Source organism: Zootoca vivipara, chromosome 14 (genome assembly GCF_963506605.1).
Source record: "Zootoca vivipara chromosome 14, rZooViv1.1, whole genome shotgun sequence".
Taxonomy (NCBI): domain Eukaryota; kingdom Metazoa; phylum Chordata; class Lepidosauria; order Squamata; family Lacertidae; genus Zootoca; species Zootoca vivipara.
Genome location: NC_083289.1, coordinates 32,117,984 through 32,136,623, shown reverse-complemented (window position 1 = coordinate 32,136,623; position 18,640 = coordinate 32,117,984). Strand labels below are relative to the sequence as shown.

General features: G+C 42.1%; 1 protein-coding gene across 4 annotated transcripts in view; it reads right to left on the bottom strand.

Annotated features, from left to right (window-relative positions):
- Positions 1 to 18,640, bottom strand: part of USP7 (ubiquitin specific peptidase 7) — a 71,247-nt gene that overhangs the window by 16,789 nt on the left and 35,818 nt on the right. For all 4 annotated transcript variants that reach the window (XM_035130565.2, XM_035130567.2, XM_060282537.1 and 1 more), the window contains 14 exons: positions 17,322 to 17,460; positions 16,688 to 16,776; positions 16,144 to 16,252; positions 10,176 to 10,306; positions 8,809 to 8,863; positions 7,142 to 7,222; positions 6,950 to 7,040; positions 6,185 to 6,267; positions 5,920 to 6,029; positions 4,420 to 4,576; positions 2,757 to 2,901; positions 2,372 to 2,502; positions 1,003 to 1,137; positions 783 to 884 (listed from right to left, as the gene is read on the bottom strand). In XM_035130565.2, coding sequence (XP_034986456.1) covers positions 783 to 884; positions 1,003 to 1,137; positions 2,372 to 2,502; positions 2,757 to 2,901; positions 4,420 to 4,576; positions 5,920 to 6,029; positions 6,185 to 6,267; positions 6,950 to 7,040; positions 7,142 to 7,222; positions 8,809 to 8,863; positions 10,176 to 10,306; positions 16,144 to 16,252; positions 16,688 to 16,776; positions 17,322 to 17,460 — 1,558 coding nt within the window. The remainder of the gene's footprint in view (positions 1 to 782; positions 885 to 1,002; positions 1,138 to 2,371; positions 2,503 to 2,756; positions 2,902 to 4,419; positions 4,577 to 5,919; positions 6,030 to 6,184; positions 6,268 to 6,949; positions 7,041 to 7,141; positions 7,223 to 8,808; positions 8,864 to 10,175; positions 10,307 to 16,143; positions 16,253 to 16,687; positions 16,777 to 17,321; positions 17,461 to 18,640) is intronic.

Sequence of the window (18,640 nt, the reverse complement as noted above, 5' to 3'; positions counted from 1 at the left end):
TCCCCACTTATGCGGAGGTTCTATACTGGGACGTGCATGAGTAGGGATTCATTCCCCTGTTCCGCCCCTGCCCCTTTTTGGTGTTAAAGATGGTGCGTCTGCCAGTGGGAGCGCGTGTGCTGATCACACACAATTGGGGAGGCTCAGCCTGTATTCACAGGCATATTGCCTCCTGCAGTGGAGATAGAACACAGCCAATATGGCTAGTAACTTTTAATCTGTGGAGTTTATCTAACCCCCTTTTAAAGCTATAGAAGTTGTCGCCATTCACTACATTCATCTAAAGGGGCAGCGATAAAGCATTTTCCTAGTGAAGTACATCTCTACAATGAGGTCCGTTTTGGCTCTGTTTAGATCCTGCTGCGTATCCACCTCTCCCCTCACCCCTATATCAGAATGCATGAGGCAAGGATAGGTGTTCTAACATTTCAAAACAAGCCATGCCTTTCTGGCATCTGAACAGCAATCTTGCCAACCTCCAGATGAGACAATTCCTACTGAAGTTCTGGAAACGCTGCCCTATTATCAAGAGGCTATAAAATGATTATTAACTTTCCGGAGGACCTGAGTTACAAAAGAATTATTAAACATTCAACGAGGACTTCACTGACATGTGCAATGGACAATTGTGATTAAACATACACAAAATGGATGCCCTAATCTGAAGCACTACATTAAGGAAACAGAATCTCTTATTTCACTGGTGCATTTTTTTACTGCTCAATGCATAAGTGCTACAACAAAATTTAGAATTGATATTCCCTCTACCATGGCACACTCACAGTTTTATTGCCATCAGCTTCATTGTCTAACATGGCTGGCCTTTTTGTCCCATTACTTCGGGCTTGCATTGGCCACAACCGTATTTGATCTTGTGGAAAGCCCTACAAAGGTGGGGGGGGGAGAAAGAGATTTAGAAAGAGCTCAATCATTACAGAATTACAAATGATTCCATAAAAAGTAACACAACTGATTGGATAAGATCTCTCATAGAAAGCTCACCATTGTTTGAGACAGGTTTTGAACGAATTCTGCTAGTGTTGAATTTTTCAGCACTTTGAACACAGTGTATTTCACTTTTTCTTCATCATACATGTCGTTGCCTTGATGGCCACAGAACTGGTCCTCTGTTACTATCTGAAATTACAAAACATGATTTGTTATTGAAATCACCAAGCAATTGCAGTAGTTCACAATTGAAGCTTAGCCTCTTTTCCTCAAGGCCTTACCACGCCACAGGATTGAGGAACCTTTTGGCCCTCCAGATGTAGCTCAGCTACAAGTCCTATCATCCCTTGCTGAGGCTGATGGGAGTTGCAAAGTTGAACATTTGGAGGGTTTCCCCACACCTGACTTATAGGATCATGGCATGCCCCCGCCCCATGTAAATCCCAGTGTGAGGATCCTAGCAGTGGCACAAAAGGACCAGGTGTTTCCTTGTGCAACATTAATACCCAGTTTGGGTTCCAGCAACACAGCTGTGCTCATGTATTTTCAATGACTTTTATTTGGTACAGAAGGTTCAAGCAAGGAGCTCCTACACTGCTTAGTAAGAATATCCTGCAGTCTAACAATCCTATGGATGTATGCAGTGAAGGCCAGCCCACAAGGTGGTTATTTCTTGTAGCAAACATAAGGATTCCCTGGTAAGGGAAATTTTCGGACATCCTACAGTTGCAGCAGTGCAAGCTAGTGTACAAACATCTGCAGTGAAAACTGCGGTACTACTGTGGTTCAAAGCATGAACTGTGACCTAGACATCTAAACTCCTATAGGCAAGTCACTCTCTTTCAGCCACAGCTCCACATACATAAGATAGAGTAATAATGTTAATTTATATTAATACAAATTATCACAAGGAATTGAGAGGGAACCTATATACATTGCTTTGGGAACTTGGAAAAAGAGTGTCATGTACAATTAGCAATGAATGCCACCTTCTGCTCCAAACATGACCAAGAACTTCTTCTTGGCCATGTTTGGAGCAGAAAGTGGCATTCATTGCTAGTCCTACTCAAGAGTGTACCCACTGAAATTAATGGACAAGACCAACTTGGGTTAATTCATTTCAATGGTTCTACTCTTTGAGTATAACTTAGTTGGACACAGTTTCTTATTTTATAAAGCACTTAATGCCAAAATAGGATTCTAAGTGGTTATCAGCACAAGACACCAGGTAGCTGAGTGCTGGGCTTTGACTAGAGAGGTCCAAGTTTAAACACCATGAAGCTGACCTTGGGCTGCTCTTGTTCAGACTAACCTAACTCACATCCATATACAGTGGGATACAAATGTGAACATTATCAACAAATAATGCAAAATGAACTGGGATGTATGTCCAGGCAAAGGATCCCGGGGTGGCAAAGCTTACCTGTACTTGCATGTAGAGGTGGGCTTCTTGCCTCTCCTTTCTCTTTTGAGCCTCTATTCTTTTTTCTTCTTGCAGCCGTTCTACTAGTTGCTGAGGAATATCATGATCAGTGACTGCTTGCAAAACCTCACCTAGAACATATGAAGTGTGACAATTATTGTGCCTTTTCAAATACTGCCATCCAAAGAAAAGCAGCGAGCATGCTGAAAACCCTGATTTTTTTATATGGTAGTATTAATGCAAACACTATCCTTCCTGCACCTCAGCTCAACCAATCATCATTGGTTTGCATGCATACAGACTTGGGAGTTTCATTGTGAATGTCTACTGTATGTTTTGAAAGATGAACCTTAGTGCTACCCAGAACTGAAGAAAAGATACGTACTTAATTTTGACTCCCTGATATAAACCAACATATAAGCATTGGTACAGTGCCGTACAGATAGGTCATCATCGTGGCCTCCATAGTTATGCTCAATTGCTTCTTCTTTTGTACATCTAGATACAACGTCATCATCAAATTTACACCACTGTAAAGGAAAACAAACAAACAAACAACTTTTGACAGAGTTAAGCATCATATGTATAATCTAGCCTAAAATGTCTTTAAAATTGTGTATCTGTCTCCTTGGAAGAACATGATATTGGTTTGGATACAATATTAAAAACTGGCAGTACAAAAAATGAACTATTCAAATAAATTACAAAACTTTCATAAAATCTCAGAATCAACCTTAAGTCTTAATTAAGAGAAATCAGCTTATATGTGATGTGGTCCAGTCAAGAGAGCTGGCCTTGCATCTGTCGGGCAGTAAAGTCTCCTTCCTAGCTTAAGTTTCCCATTTTTAAGATGGTAAATGTGGCATACCTCACAGAACTGGTCAAATGGAAAACCAAAACAGTTAAAGTTTTATTTAAATGAGAAATATAAGTTAGTGTGCCATCTTACATCAAAAGCCGTCATTTTTTTCTCCAAAGCACTAAGCTGCAATTTCCCCAAACCACCCCCAGAAGTATATTTAAGTTGAATTTAAAGAAGGAGAAGAGAAATATAACTTGAGATTCTAAAAACACAAATTTAAGTAGGGTTTCTTTCACTGTTCTTCTTCAGCTGATACACAGAACGCAGGTGGGTGATATGAAGTCTAAAAAATGCTAGACTGGGCTTCCTTTAGCTGACTTGCTGGTACATAAACATGCTTTCAAGATTAACTTCATATTGCAACAAGCATAACCCTGGTCCTCCTCTCAGCTTACTGCATTCAAATGCTACCAATGTGCAGTTAGTTATCTTAAAGAGGTAATGGGGGAACTTGTGGCTCCAGATGTTGTTGGACTCCAACTCCTATCAGCTTCAGTTATCAGGGATGATGGGAGTTGGAGTCCAGTTGTATCTCGAGAGAAGTGGGTTCCCCATTCCTGCCCTAAAGCTCCAGATCAATCTTATTTCCATATTAGTCATAGGCCATATCAGAATACAAAACGCAGTAAGCAATATTTTCTGGAGCAGTAAGTGTGGAAGCAAAATGCTCTTTGACAGTGCACCCTCCCTGCCCAAAGTTAAGGAGCCCTCCAGAGTAACACGCTATGAGGCAGGAGGGGCCACCAGCAGAAGTAAAGGTGAGCCAACCATGCCATGTATTTGTGGAACTTGGCCTGTACATTTTCTCTGGAGTATACTCTCCTTCTTAGAAGCCTATATTGTAAAAAAAACCTTAAGCTAAAGTTTCAAAGTTGCTCTATTAAAGGATTTTCAGCAGGCTTTTAAAAGGATACTATAATATCTTAATGGAGCTACAGTGGTACCTCAACAACCGAACAATTCGACTTCCGAAGGTTTCTACTTCCGAAGTCGACAACCCCGGAAGTCTTTTCATCCGGCACGCGCAGTTGGCACAAGCGCAGAAGTGCGAAATCGCGCATGCACAGAAGCGGTGCTTCGACAACCAAAGACTTCGACTTACGAAGACGGCCGCGGAACGGGTCGTCTTCGTAAGTCCGAGGTACCACTGTATACTTAAAAGATTGGCTGTTTTTCCATTACTTACTTTTCCATCCCCTTTAGGGTTCAAGTAAACGACATAATGTCCACCATGGTTATCTCCACTGTGAACTAGCACTGCGTGAAGTATGTAGTTTGCAGCATCTTTAGGGTCTGTTTTTTGCAAAAATTCATCAAGAGGCAGCTGATCTGGAAATTCAAACCTGTTTTTCATTTTTGAAAAAAAGAGTGTGTTACATGTGGCTATTTTTTATTTTTAAAAAGAACTATTTTTGTGAATGAATGCTGACAAACGACTCATGGAACAAGAAAAGGTTGAAATAATGTAAGTACATCGTCTCTGACATCAATTGCACTGATTGGGGTCATAGGCGCTATGTTTCACTGGCATAAAACTTTCTGCAATCAAAGGAAGAATCCTATGGGGTGTTGCCAAAGACCATGGTTCAAGGAGTAGTTTCATAGGCTCTGAGACTAGACTCTTGTTTCCAATAACTGCAGGCAAAGATGCAGTGGAGAACTATGAGCAGATGAATGACTTTTTATTCAACATTGCAAAAATGCATAGGCGCAACGCTGCAGGAATGTTTCCCCAGTGTGTCCATTTGTGCTTATTTCTGCCCCACCCCCAACTTTAGCTGCTACGGCATTAGCTTCTGCTAGTGTTGCAACAGCTAAAGCAGTAGCCTGCAGAAGGCATGCAGAGTAAAGCTGAATATATTTACCCCATTTGACAAAGGTGAGAAAGTCAGGTGTAGGAAGATGCTTTATACCAAATCAAACAAGTCCAACAAGTTCACTATTACATACTGAGGGGGGTGTCTAAGTTGTGGCCCTCCAGATGAGGTTGGATGCCAAATCCCAGTAGATAGCAACGGGGAATGACTAGGGATGATGTGAGCTGGGAGTCAAGCAACATTTGGAGGCTCACAGGTTCCCCAACCCTGGTATATGGTGACTGGCAGCAGCTCTTTAAGGTTTCAGAAAAGGAGCTTTCCAGCCCTACCTGGAAATGCCAAGGATTGAGCTCTGGGTCCTCAGCATGTAAAACATGTATGCTGCCACTCAACTATCTCGCTCCATAAAACATGGAGGGGCACAAGATTGCAAGACACATCTTGTGCCAGCCCTGGGAGTCCTCAACTCATTCTATGCACAGAATTGCAGCTGACATATTCCATCTGAAACCTGTAGTTTCGTAGCATCAGTGCAAATATCACTGTGCACTATAAACCATCTAAGTGTTGTACTTATGTGTTGTACTTGACTTGAGTTCTCCTCAAAGTAGGCAGTTTACATTCATGGGCCTCAGTTAGTCATGTCCATTAATTTCCATGTGTCTTCTCTAAGTATGGACAAAATGCTGGGCAAAAAGGATTTATCTCCATGCTGCCTGAAGATAAATCCTTTTACACACAATGATTAACAAGACGGCAAAATTACCTTGGGCTGTGTGTTGCTGCTGTTCTTTGGCTTTTCAGAATAAAAAGATTTAGCATTTCCAGGTATCAAATTTTTGGCTTTAATACAACACAATATTGATTACCTATCATTTATCTTGATGTTCTGGTCAGTCTGGGGATCATACATGAACCTCATGAGTTGTAGATGCAACACTGGTGGCAGCGTTAAGAACTTTACACCTTTTTCTGCCTCCTGCATGTTAAAGGAAGAAACATCTGCATCAACAGTGGAACTGACATCACCCTCTGAAACAATAATTTTACTTACAGAACTGAGGTTACCAACTTAGCATGCAGGACTATCCTGAAAACGTTTGTTATCGCAGACCTCCATGAGGAGTAGCATACCTGCAAACCATGTTCTCCTGCATCATATTTATTATCCCCATCCAGCTGTTCCACGGCAACATAATCAATGAAGGACTCAAATACTGAAAAAGAGGAGTATAAAGAAAGGAGGTGTTACCAGTCACACACAGAGGCTCCATGTGCAGGAAGAGAGAAATACCACGTTCAAGCACCCAGCACAGTCCCCAGACACTAGTGCGGGTTAAAGAAAATTAAGATCCAGGATGAACAGCCCTGCTCAACTCTGTATCTGCCACAATCACCCAGTGGAAGCTAGACTTATTCAGGCATTAGTAACTGGAGGGAAATCTCAGCTAGGAGCCGTTGGTTGCAGACTCATGCCCTGCTCATGTGGGGAGACTATTAGCATGGGCAGGAGAAAGACAGCATTAACTGAATTGGTACAACCTGGTTCAGATGTCAACATATCCCCAAGGGAAAATGAGTGTAGCAAACATGCTTGTCGGGTTGAAAAGGTCTAGAGAATCAGACATTTAGAAGTTACCCAGATGCCACTGTCCAGTCCCATGCCTCACAGCAAAGACTAGGTGCACCAGCACAAAAGGTGCTTGTAGGACAATAGATTCAATCAAGCCAAAGGCCAGAGGGAAGGGGAATGCCCCTCAGGTTCTTTGAACTTCGTGCTTTTTTGGGGGTGGGGGGGTTAGGGTTGATTCTCAAGAAGACAATATATAGCAGGCACTGAATATCTCAGAACACAAAGGGCTTATCTAAACCACATGGATTTATAAACTATATACTTACTGCTTTTCTTTCCCTTTATACTAAGCTGAATGTCGTAATAATCCTCTATTCGTTCAGAACGATAGTCTACGTGTTTGCATTGGATATAAGACTGCAAACAAAAATAGGGTAGAGAGCTATCAGTGCATACCAACAACAAAAGTAACACACACAAACAGTGTCTCAAAGTTAGCTTTTAAACCTAATACATACCACCATTTTCCCCCTGAATAATTTAGGGATAGTGCCTTCTACACAGGTGCCTTTCATTTTATTTTCAACATTATCAAGCAACTGAAAAAAAGCAGAAAGTTTGCATTGGAAACACATATCTATTTAATTTATATACCCTTTAAATGAATCTGAGTGGGGCATGGGGGCTCCATTGCTCTCCCATCCAGATCTGCCCCACCTCCACTCAGTTCCAGCAACACTGCAACATTTATTTTATTTTGTTCCATTTCTGTTCCATCCATCATACACCACCACCAAAAAACACCATGACATACAAATATAATACAAATATAGCAATTAAAACATGAATTAAAATCCAACTGACTTGTTCACAGAGCTGCGAGTTAATAACTCAGATACAGCTAGCTGGGAGTAAAACCAAATCCTTAAAAAGTCTGGGTACAACTTTAACTGGTGCTGAACATAGCTGCCAAGTTTTCCCTTTTCTCGCGAGGAAGCCTATTCAGCATAAGGGAAAATCCCTGTAAAAAAGGGATAACTTGGCAGCTATGATACTGAAAGGTCAACAGCACGGGCATTTGTGGCACCATGGAAGGTAGGAGTTCTGTAATTGAGGTGCCACATCTTGGCACTTTGTATTTCACCCAATGATGGGATGGGCCTCTGTTAAAGATCTTAACACAGGCTGGTTGCAATGGGGAGAAGTGTTCCTTCGGGTACTTGGGATCCTAAGTCATTTAAATCTTTATATACAAACACACTGAATTGGGCTCTGTAGCATACAGGTAACAAATGCAGATTTGCCATAATTGGTATTATGAGATACCTGCTGGCTATGCCAGTCAAAATTCTGGCAGCCATATTATGCTGTAACTGCAGCTTCCAAGCAGTCTTCAATGGTGGCCTTATGTAAACCTCACTGCAGTCATCCAGAGCTGTTCTAGCCAGCAACAACTGTATCCCAATATAGGGTCTCTGTGCCACTGAAGCCAATGGCAGATCTAGATCCAAGAGTGCCCCCAAGCTATGAAACTGACCCTTCAAAGGGAGAAGAATCCCACCCAAAACAGGCTATCCACTCAATTCCAAGACTGGAGGAACCACCAATTCACAGTGTTACCAAAGTGGGATTTCAACTTCAGTTTATTGGTCCTCATCCAGGCTATCACTGCCTCCAAACTACAGTGCTTTCAGATCACCCTCTCACACTTCAAGCTACTTCTGCTTTCTTAACAGAAAATTATTTGTTTAGTTTTAATTCTGGCTAAAGGTCCTGAATGCCTCAGGGTGGCACTTTCTTAACACAGAAATACAAAGAGACCCTACTTAGAGTTCTAAGAGTCAGATATTCCTCCTCAGTGTGCAGGAAACACAACTGTGCACATGTAGGGCAGCACACTAATGTCTGCACAAATTCCAGGGCTGAGATTTCAACAATTAAATTAAATTTGATCCCTGGCTCTAATTAAACCTGGAGTATAAGTAAAAGATGATTTACGGTGCAATCTAGCAAGAAACAATTTTGCACAGCCTAATCAAACCAGTAGATATTCTGCAACTTCTGTTCATTTCAGTGGAGCTTGTGTGGAACAGCCTCCCTCTGGATTACCCTGTGAGTGACATGATATGCATAACTGCAACAAAATTGTATGCTAATCTTGAACAGAAAAAGGGGAAATACATACCACTCGACATAGTTCCTGAACGTCATGTTGCATGAAGCTGTCTAACGTCTCCCATCTTTATTAAATAGTGAGGGGAAAGGCACTTATAAAATGGTCACATTTGAAAACAATTGTGAAGTTATTAAAAAAAATACCTCATGCTAAGCCCAGCTAAGAAAGAGTGTGCAACTTAAGAAATCCCAGAATGAACCATTCTTTTCATGTGTGGACACGTAACTGCATGAAGCACAAGCAGAAAACCTGTGACCTAGATCACGCCTACCATTTCAAATGGCCTGCCACTCCACTCCATATCTTGTTCATTACAGCACTAGGCTTGGTGCAGTTTCCTCTCTTCGCGTCTCAGTGCTAGTGTGTGTGTGTGTGTGTGTGTGTGTGTGTGTGTGTGTGTGTGTGTGTGGTGCATCTGCATAGATCTCAAGCATGCCCAGCACTGCAGTGGGGAGACTGCCTAACAGCTAATGCAGCCCTTCGGATTAAAGGCTTAGCACAACTGACACAAACTTTTCTTTCAAAGAAGAATTGATCCTGATTTCCCTGTGAAAAATCACCTGACTGTTGGTGGGAGAGCACTTCCAAACAAGCTTGCTCCATTAGAGGTATGCATTGAAACAAGGGCTCCCCATTCCGCACCACCACCACCGCCCATTTTAGCAAGGGGTTTCAATGCAAACTGTTTTGCACTAATGGGGCGAACCTTCAAAGGAGGTTGCTGTAACTGCCTAGTAATCTCCTTCAAACTTTGAAAGGTGTTTATCACCTGACCTCATTATGACATCATTAGATTGACAGGTGGGTGGTTGTTCCCACCCAGTTGTCATAAACTTGACCTTGGGGGTGGGGGAGGCTTACGAATCTGGCATGCCAGCCAGATCCGGTTCCCCACTCCTGCCTGGTCCACCCCAACAGGCAGCATCTCTCCAGGGTATCAGTCAGAGGGTCTTCTCCATCACAGTGGTTTTCCTATACTGTAAGTTGGCTAGAGATCTTCTTTTACTGGGCAGCATATAAAGAATATGAACCACCTCTTGAGATATTTTTAACTGCAGGTGCCAAGGGCAGAACTTGAGGGCTTCAGTGCTCTACCACTGGGCCATGATCCCTCCCCATAGTTTCCTGACAAAATGGTGGGCAAAATGCACATGGGTTTGCTATACTAAAAGGATCAATCGGGGCATGCAAACAATGGCAGGATCCTCTTCCGCAAGAGCCTGTCAGGAACGGATGGCTTCACCACAATTAACGTCCTCAGTCTTGGTTCATTTAACAGATGGTGAAAGCCACTTCTGAGAAGAAGTAGGCTGAGAATCATTGGTTAAGAAACTGCCCAGTCATGAAGAGCCATCTGATATCTTGGCAGCACTTACCCAAAGGATTTTGTCAGCTTCTTAGTTCCTACTGGTTTGTCGCTATGCTGAAGCTCATAGAACACCCTCTGCAATGCTAAAGGAACACTTTTTGATGAGTCATCTCCTTCTGTGGGCATCATGTACACAGCCTAAAAAAGAAACCAATTTAATTAGGACTATGGAAAAGGGTCTCATAGCTCACATGGTTGTATTTATTAATCCATTTCATTGTGATCAAAAATCTGTCAGACAGACCGACATCAGTAAAACATATTTGAATAATCTGCCCATGTACTCTGCTGACACTAAAGGGGAGGGGAAGACCCTGTAATATCCAGCAGTTTCGTCATATTGCTTACAGTGGAACAATTGCTCAAATCAGACTGACAGCTTAATTTTCAAGATGCCCAAACTATTGCTGCATCACGGCAAGCTAACTGCCATCCTACATTCTGTTTGGGCCTTGGCATTTGATGCTTATTTAAATGAACCTTCCATAATGACATTACACCAGATTATTTGGAGGGAGGGGTGTCCCTGAAAAAGACTGCCCTTAGTATCCTCTTCTCCCCCTGCCCTCGTCCTTTTCAAACATATCTGAAATTTGTTATGCCCAGGACTCCAGATGTTTCAGAGAGCAATTCTGATACAGAGGTGACCACTATACAGCACAACTCTCCCTCAGGGATGGCATGGACCCCAAGCTAGCCCGAGGAATTACAATATGCAGGAAGAATTAATCTTGGTAGCAGATTAACCCTCTGAAAATTAGAGATGAGTTCAGACCTCTCAAACAAGGAACCAGAATGCACAGCCTCATCATGTCTTCACAGGTGAACCTTCACCTGTAAAGTTCTAAGGAGAGGAGAGGAAGTTTTTAACTGAAGACCATCAAGTGATGCTGGAGTGCAAGGCACCAAGCTGGGCAGCTACGGGTAGGCTGGTCTTGGTCAACACTCGGCAGGATGGCTTTACTATTTTTGTGCCCATCTTAGTTCAGACCCTTATCAGAGCAATTTACAATGAGAGTGGGAGCATGTAATGGGAACTGTCCTAGGTCCTGTCCTGCCTGACACTAATCAATCTGCTACCAGACACACAACACAGTAAAGTTTCCTCTAAATCATGTTCAACACCTTGCAGAACTGGAATTATGCACAACAGCACAATTTTTATCGCAGTACTATCTCAATTCAATACACAGATTCAACATCTTGGGCATTTCCCTAAACCAGGGAAATATTCCAGCTCTCAATGATGCAGTGGTTCAAGTACCCGAGGATCCAGCTACATATTGGACTGTATAAATCTAGAGAAAAATTTGCCATAGATAATATTGCATCACTCTTAGCTAGGGCTAAGAGAATGAATAATTCAATTTCAAGACTACGCATTTTCAGATTGTAGAAAACAGACGGAATCTTCTAGTCATTGAGGGGACATTCCCACCTGGCTCAGTACAAGGCAGCTTCCTATGTTCCTGAAGGGAAGGGCTGTGGCTCAGTAATGGAGCACCTGCTTTGCACATAGAAATTCACAGGTTCAATCCTTGGCATCTCCAGGAAGAACTGGGAAAAACTGCCTGAAATCCTGGAGAGCCACTGCCAGTTAGTGTTGACCATGCTAAGTTAAATGGACCAATGGTCTGAGCTGGTATGAGGCCGCTTCCTACATGACTGACAGTATGTCCATTTTAAAGCATGCAAGAAAGGGGTCAGATGGGTTTTACTTAACTGTTAATCGCCTGAAAGAGGGAGGAAGCATACACCAATTCAATTCTCAGATTACATTCAACTGGGAAGGACTAAGAACACCAGTGAATTTAGACAAAGGGCCCTAAAGGGATTAAAATGTGACATGGCAAAAGGCTGTATTGTGTGGGTGAGTTAATCGAAGAGCAGGGGAATAGTTCCAGCTATTCACTGGTGACACAGGAGTGAGGGAGAAAACTAAAAACAGAGAATGTACAAGAGGGAATTAGGAGAGCAGCTTGTGTAGAAGAAAAGTCTGAAAAGGAGACGAATGCAATCCAAGGCTGTGCAGAAAATGTTAACATCACAAGGGCCATGTTATGCTGCTAAACTCCCTTGGAAAGACTGCGTCCCAAAAGAATTAACTGTAATAAATAATAGTACACTTAATGGCTACAGACTCTACTATGTATTTTGGAAATGTGTGTTTGATATGCATTTGGACCCTGCTTATTTCAACCAAAGTTCACATGAAGGTTTCTGAGATCAAGGAGCAGGGTTGGCCACTCAAGGTGGCAAAATTTACCTTTCAAAACTATCCTGATTTTAACCAATGACTCGAAAACTGCAGAGTCTCTTTGGTTTCTTACAATAACAAACAACACTGGGTTAAAGGCTTCTAGTGACAAATGAGTAGACCACAAGAAAGGAAAGTAGAACTCTGGGGGATTAATACAAGATTAGGATGTGGGGAGACTAAGAACAGGAATAGCAAGGCATATTACAAGCACGTAAAAGGGAAAAAAATAGAAATACACCCTTGAAGAATGAAGACAAGCAGCCAATAAAAGGGAAACAAATAGGAAACTTAGGGGCCAGGATCACTGGTATATCTAGCTAGGTATTGTCTACACTTACTGGCAGTGGCTTTCCAGGATTTCATACTGGGAACATTCCCAGTCCTACCTAGATATGGTGAGGATTCAACCTGGGATCATCTGCATGCAAAACACTCTACCACTAAGCTGTGGTTCCATCTCAATACCTCAGTACAAAGCCTGCTGATATTTCAGCGGGCAAAGTAACATGCCAGGCTGATATCCCTAGGGAAAAAGAGGAAGGGGCACACCCAGCCAACAAGACCACATCAATGGTAGGAAGTTGAGCAAGTTTTTTAATAGCTGGTATCAATAGAAGGAGGCCATAGGAAGAGGAGGGAGATGAAGAGTGGTTCTGACCCACCTGCTACATAGCGAAATTAAACCACTGAAGTAGGGAGAAGCTGGGGAGTTAACAGGAGTTGAAAAACTTTAGGAGCTGGTTTAGGCGATAAAACAAATCTGCTTCTATAACTAGCAGATTATGAATGGAAATCCTAAACAATACAAAGTAGGTGACTGAATTTAGCATGGTACAAAGAAGGATTTGGGGTTGGGGGGAGAAAAGCAACTGAAATCACTGTATAAATGCGAAGTAACAAAATAATTTATTTGGCAGAGTTGTCAAAAAAGGAGGTTCTGAATCTGCAACTTCTCTAGGCAGCTTGGACTGTATGTCATTCACAATTTTATATCGGTTCAGAGGAAAAACACAGAATGCATATGAAACTGAGTTTGCAAAGTCTCAATTTTCTCTCTGGGTGGTAGAGTAAGATTGCCAGGTGAGCTTCACTATCCTCACACAGCTCTTTGTTTAAAAATTGCTTTTAAAAGAGTTGAGATCCTCAGTAAACTGGGCCAACATCACACCCTGCAGAACCTAAACCCCTAGCACAGTTATTATATGGGGCTCAGGTTTGGAAAGGCACTCACCTTGGATCTATGGAAGCTGTCCAATCAAAGTTCTTAAGGCAAATTTTCTCTGTACCACCCTGTGTCCCAAACGCATCATTGCGCCTAGAGGCTAATCTTCCCTCAGTAGAATTACGGATCTGGCATAGGACATTTAACTATTGGCTTCACATAAACTCAAATCCCCCCAGTCTAATATCCCTAGTGCTGCAAGATTGTCACAAGAGTGCCTGGACTAAATTTGTCTATCAAAAACTCCACTCTTGTGGTTTATCACCGCAAAAGCTACTCACTTTGGGTGAGTAAAGCAAACAGTATAATTTGTCAGTGCCTAAAATCGAGTGTCAGAACAACTTGGCCACAATAAGGAAATTTTGCCCATGGTATGACTATTTTCCACCTTCCCATTTCGACTCTCTGGCACCCTATCTGCATAACCTAGCAATTCTAAAATATAGACGAGCTTTTACTCTTGCTTGAATGTATTGCCCTCGGCTCTACTTGAGGGACAATTCCAACAGATTCCACACGAAAAACGCTTATGTCCCTGTGGACATGGCAGTACTGAATCGGTGGTGCATGCCCTTCTGGCTTGCACTCTTTATAAAGACTTGAGGAATGAGAATATCACCCCCCTTTTATTGTCCATTCCGGGTTGCCCAACCACAGGTACAGTGTCCTTTCTCCTGACAGATCAAAATGAGCAGGTGATACCAAAGGCTATGGCCAATGGTTGACACAAATAAAGATTCATTCATTGATTCACATCCTGCAGAACCCTAAACATGGGTACACAAAGTGGGGCTTGATACAAATTGAGAGTGGGAGGCAGAAGCAAAAGTGAGAAAGCAAGAGTTCTTTTCTTTGACCAACCTAAAAGGAAATCATAATCAGGAATGTATTAATATCAAAGAAGCCTCCCTTAGGGAATGACCATAAAAGAACCAGAAAGACAGGAAGAGACAAAAAAATACCACACTCTTTGCAGTAACAAGTAGTGGTTGTTTGCATAAAAGCCTAAGAAAAGCACATTCATTGCTCAACTAAAACACTGTGACAAGGAAGTTGAATAGCTGGCTGGTGGGGAAGTTACTTAAAAAAAAAAAAGCTTATTGCAAGACTATGAATTGAGCAATCAGGTAAAGTGAAAGGCCAAACACTTTGCTCGCTGCAATCCTGAAGGATCATAGCAGACAGTGCTACCTCCAGAATGAACCACTCATCTCCTAGACACCATAGACCAGGCATCCCGAAACTGCGGCCCTCCAGATGTTTTGGCCTACAACTCCCATGATCCCTAGCTAAGAGGACCAGTGGTCAGGGATGGTGGGAATTGTGGTCCAAAACATCTGGAGGGCCGAAATTTGGGGATGCCTGCCATAGACAGTAGTAATTTGTTAGAATCAGTTGCATGCATAACCCTGGAGTGAGGGGCTGCCCCCAGAGAACAAAATACTGGACTAGATAGGCCTTATTCTGACCCAGCAGGGCCCTTTTTGTAGGCGAAAGAAACAGAGAGATAATGGGCACAGACAAGGCGCTGTATCCAGTACTAGTCCTACTCAGAGTAGACCCATTTAAATTAATGGGCATAATTAACTTAGCTGTATACAACCTGGTGATTTCAATGGGGCATTTGATCCACTCTTGCATCAGGCCTCCACTGTACATTTAATGAGAACATGGTTTCATTTAATCCCTATAAGCCACAGTAAGCAGCAGCAAGTTTTCTCCTCTTCTTCAAGGACTGCTGGGGTTCTAGAAGAAAACCCTTCTAGTGTCTCTTCATTGCCAAAAGGATCGATGGTACCTTAGGCAGGTTTTGCACACAATAAGCAGCTGTTCGCAACAACAATGGAGATAGCTAGTGACTATTACCTTTCGGTAAAATCTCATGCACACTTAACCATTGGGTCAAATAATAATGTTCAGATGGATAGGTATCAGCTAGGGTGGGGCATGTAGAAGAAATACTGAGGAGTCCGAAGGCACAAGTTACAAAGAAACAGAATGCAGATGACCTACCAGATGGATTTACAATTAGAGAATGCTTGAAATTAAGGCTGCCCCGAACTTCAAAACGGCAACTGGCATTTGCTAGCTGAGAGGTGTGCTCTGCCACAAGGATGAACTCCGTAGCAACTACTGCCAGCTAAGAGATCAAGCTACTCTACCTCTTCCTTCCACTTGCCTGCCATCTCTTATAGTCTTCTCTACTGCCAAGGCTGCCTCCCAGCATCTGGAATAGCTCTGTGGTGCTGTTTCCTTGGTGTGGTTGTGGGTGCTGGTTCAGGCAGCAAGTTGTAGAGGGAGAAGCAGGACAGGGCAAGCAGCTACTATAGAATAATTTACCAGCTGCATTCATAACATGGATTATTGCCTATAGCATCCTGCACATCTCCAGTGCAATAATGTTAGGCCGCACAGCTATGGAAGGTCGCTCCTAATATCCCCATAGCAATTCAGCAGCATACAAACAAGGAAGTCACAAAAACTTTGGTTTACCTTTCGTAGCTGATTTGTGAAAAATAATGTCTGTAATAAGCTGTTCATATAGCAGGTTGCTCCCTGGTTCTTCAGTCCTACATATCCTGTATGCTTCTTGGAATCCCACCTATAAAAACCATGAATTGGGTTACAAGAACCACACACACACACATTAATGTATTTCCAGTGTGTGAATACAATGGACAATTATTGTGGAACCAAGCTGTATCCACCAACACAACCTGGCTGAGCATTAAGGCAATATATCCATCGTGAAATATTTAGATTTTGTTCCATGTATTCAGAAATCTGTTTATAAATTTTATCCTTTTGAGTATGCTCTTCAAAGACCTTCTGAGGAAAGATTGCACAGCGGACTGAATTCTAAACCACAAAATGAGCAGGTGCTGCTTAGAAGTTGACTGTAATGTGAAGTAATTTGTTGAACACCGAACACAAGACACTTACCAAATTCACAATGATATCAAAGATTGTTAAGAAACTTGGTTACTGACCCACAACCCAACCACTTGTTCCAGTCAAAGGATCATAAGCTACTTACGCCACGCCATGTGGAGCATCAGCTTGAACGTACACTTCAAAAGTTACTTTGTCATCTTCTATATAGCCTTTATCTGGATCAGTAACTTCCTACAAAAAGTAAAATTGACAACAAGAACATTAAAAATCAAATCACATATAAGGCCAAACAAATTTCACTTTGATGACTGGCAATCTTGAAAGCTCTTTTCTTAAAACCTCCAGCTGAAGTCTATAAATGCAACTAACTTTTAACAGTGAGTCTGAATGATACAGGAATGTCTCCTGCTATATATATTCAGAGAGGAAGATCACTGCTCATCACAATTTATGTGAGAGGGACCACCAGTTGAGAGCTTAACATGGGACTTCTTTCACATGTCAATTACATTGCATTGTATTCTTTATCCCACCCTTCCTCCAACAATTTCAAGGAGGTATTTACAGTTCTCTCCAACCTGTGAACCTGTTTTATTCTCACAACCCAGTGAGGTAGGTTAGGCTAAGATGGCAAAATAAAGGAAGGAGGAAGGAGACTTGCTCAGATCATTTGGTGAGTCTCACAGCTGAGGGAGGATTTGAACATGGATTTTCTAGTCCAAAATTTATTCACAACCATTGTACTGGCTCTTGCACTTCCGCACGCTGTTACTTACACTCCATGACATAAAGTTGGAAAAGCCCCAGTCATTTTCCTTATGAAAGAACAAGTGGCTGATACGGCGACTGAAAGATTTCTCATCGTCTTTGTAATTTATTATCTTGAGCACTGCTTGTGCATGACAAGACCATGACCTGCAACAATTAAAGAGATAACAGTTGACATGCTGAGCTGCAGAAAAAAGATGCTAATAAACAGTGCTTTACTGAACAAGCCTACCTTACTTCTTGCCACTGTTGGATAAAAAATGTTTGCTTCAATGCTCTCAGAGCCATTACAAACTATTAACATCACGGAAAGAGTTTGAGAAGAGGCTCAGTTTCTCACAGAGCTGTTTTTATGTGTTCACTCACCATTGAATTTTTCCAGCTCGGTGCATTTTCTTCTATAGCTATCTAAGAATGCTACAACTCCTCTAAAGCAGATAGGAATACTTTAAAAAGACTTCCGCTACTACAGGTTAAGAAACAACAAATGGAGATGCCACTGTTCTCTGAACAGCTATTTGCTTGCATTCTTATCCTAAGGGTTATGAGACTCCTTCTAAAGGTTACACATGAACTCCACTGTGCCTCCCACTCAGCCAAGATTGTGGCTTGTATTCTTAGTGATGTGCTCCAATCCCATGTATACAAAATTCTGCTGTAGCCACCTTACTTCCATTCCCTGTTTTGTTGAGGCTGTAAGACAGGCATCCCCAAACTGCAGCCCTCCAGATGTTTTGGCCTACAACTCCCATGATCCTTAGCTAACAGGACCAGTGGTCGGGAAAGATGGGAATTGTAGCCCAAAACATCTGGAGGGCCGAAGTTTGGGGATGCCTGTGGTAAGCTTTGATTTTTAACAACGTAAACCAAGTCAGTCAACAGCAGCTTTAGATGTCAAAACCAACTTTTAGAAAACATACAATTCTCAACCTGTGTTCACTTTTTCAAATGGACCCCTGCCTAGCACCTTTGGTAATATTCAAGTTTATTCATTAAAATTAGCTGATTTACCCATTTTTTTTAATCAACTGACAGGGTCTAGTCTTTTCCTATAGGAGGCCTTTCTGCATTTAGCTTTTTTTTTGCCAAAAAAAAAAAAAAAGCAGCAACTGAGCATTCCAACATGCTCGGATCATTTTGTGCTCATGCATGAGGGAATTCAAACAGGCAGCACCTCAGCAGAAGGAAGCAGCAGTAAGTATGCAATGGTGCAGCCAATTTATGCTTCAATAAATCACCTCTGTATATAGATTCACTGAGCACGTGCTGCTTTCTTCTTGTTGGGAAAGGTCAAATAGTCTGCATCCTCATCTGGTTCATGTATTTA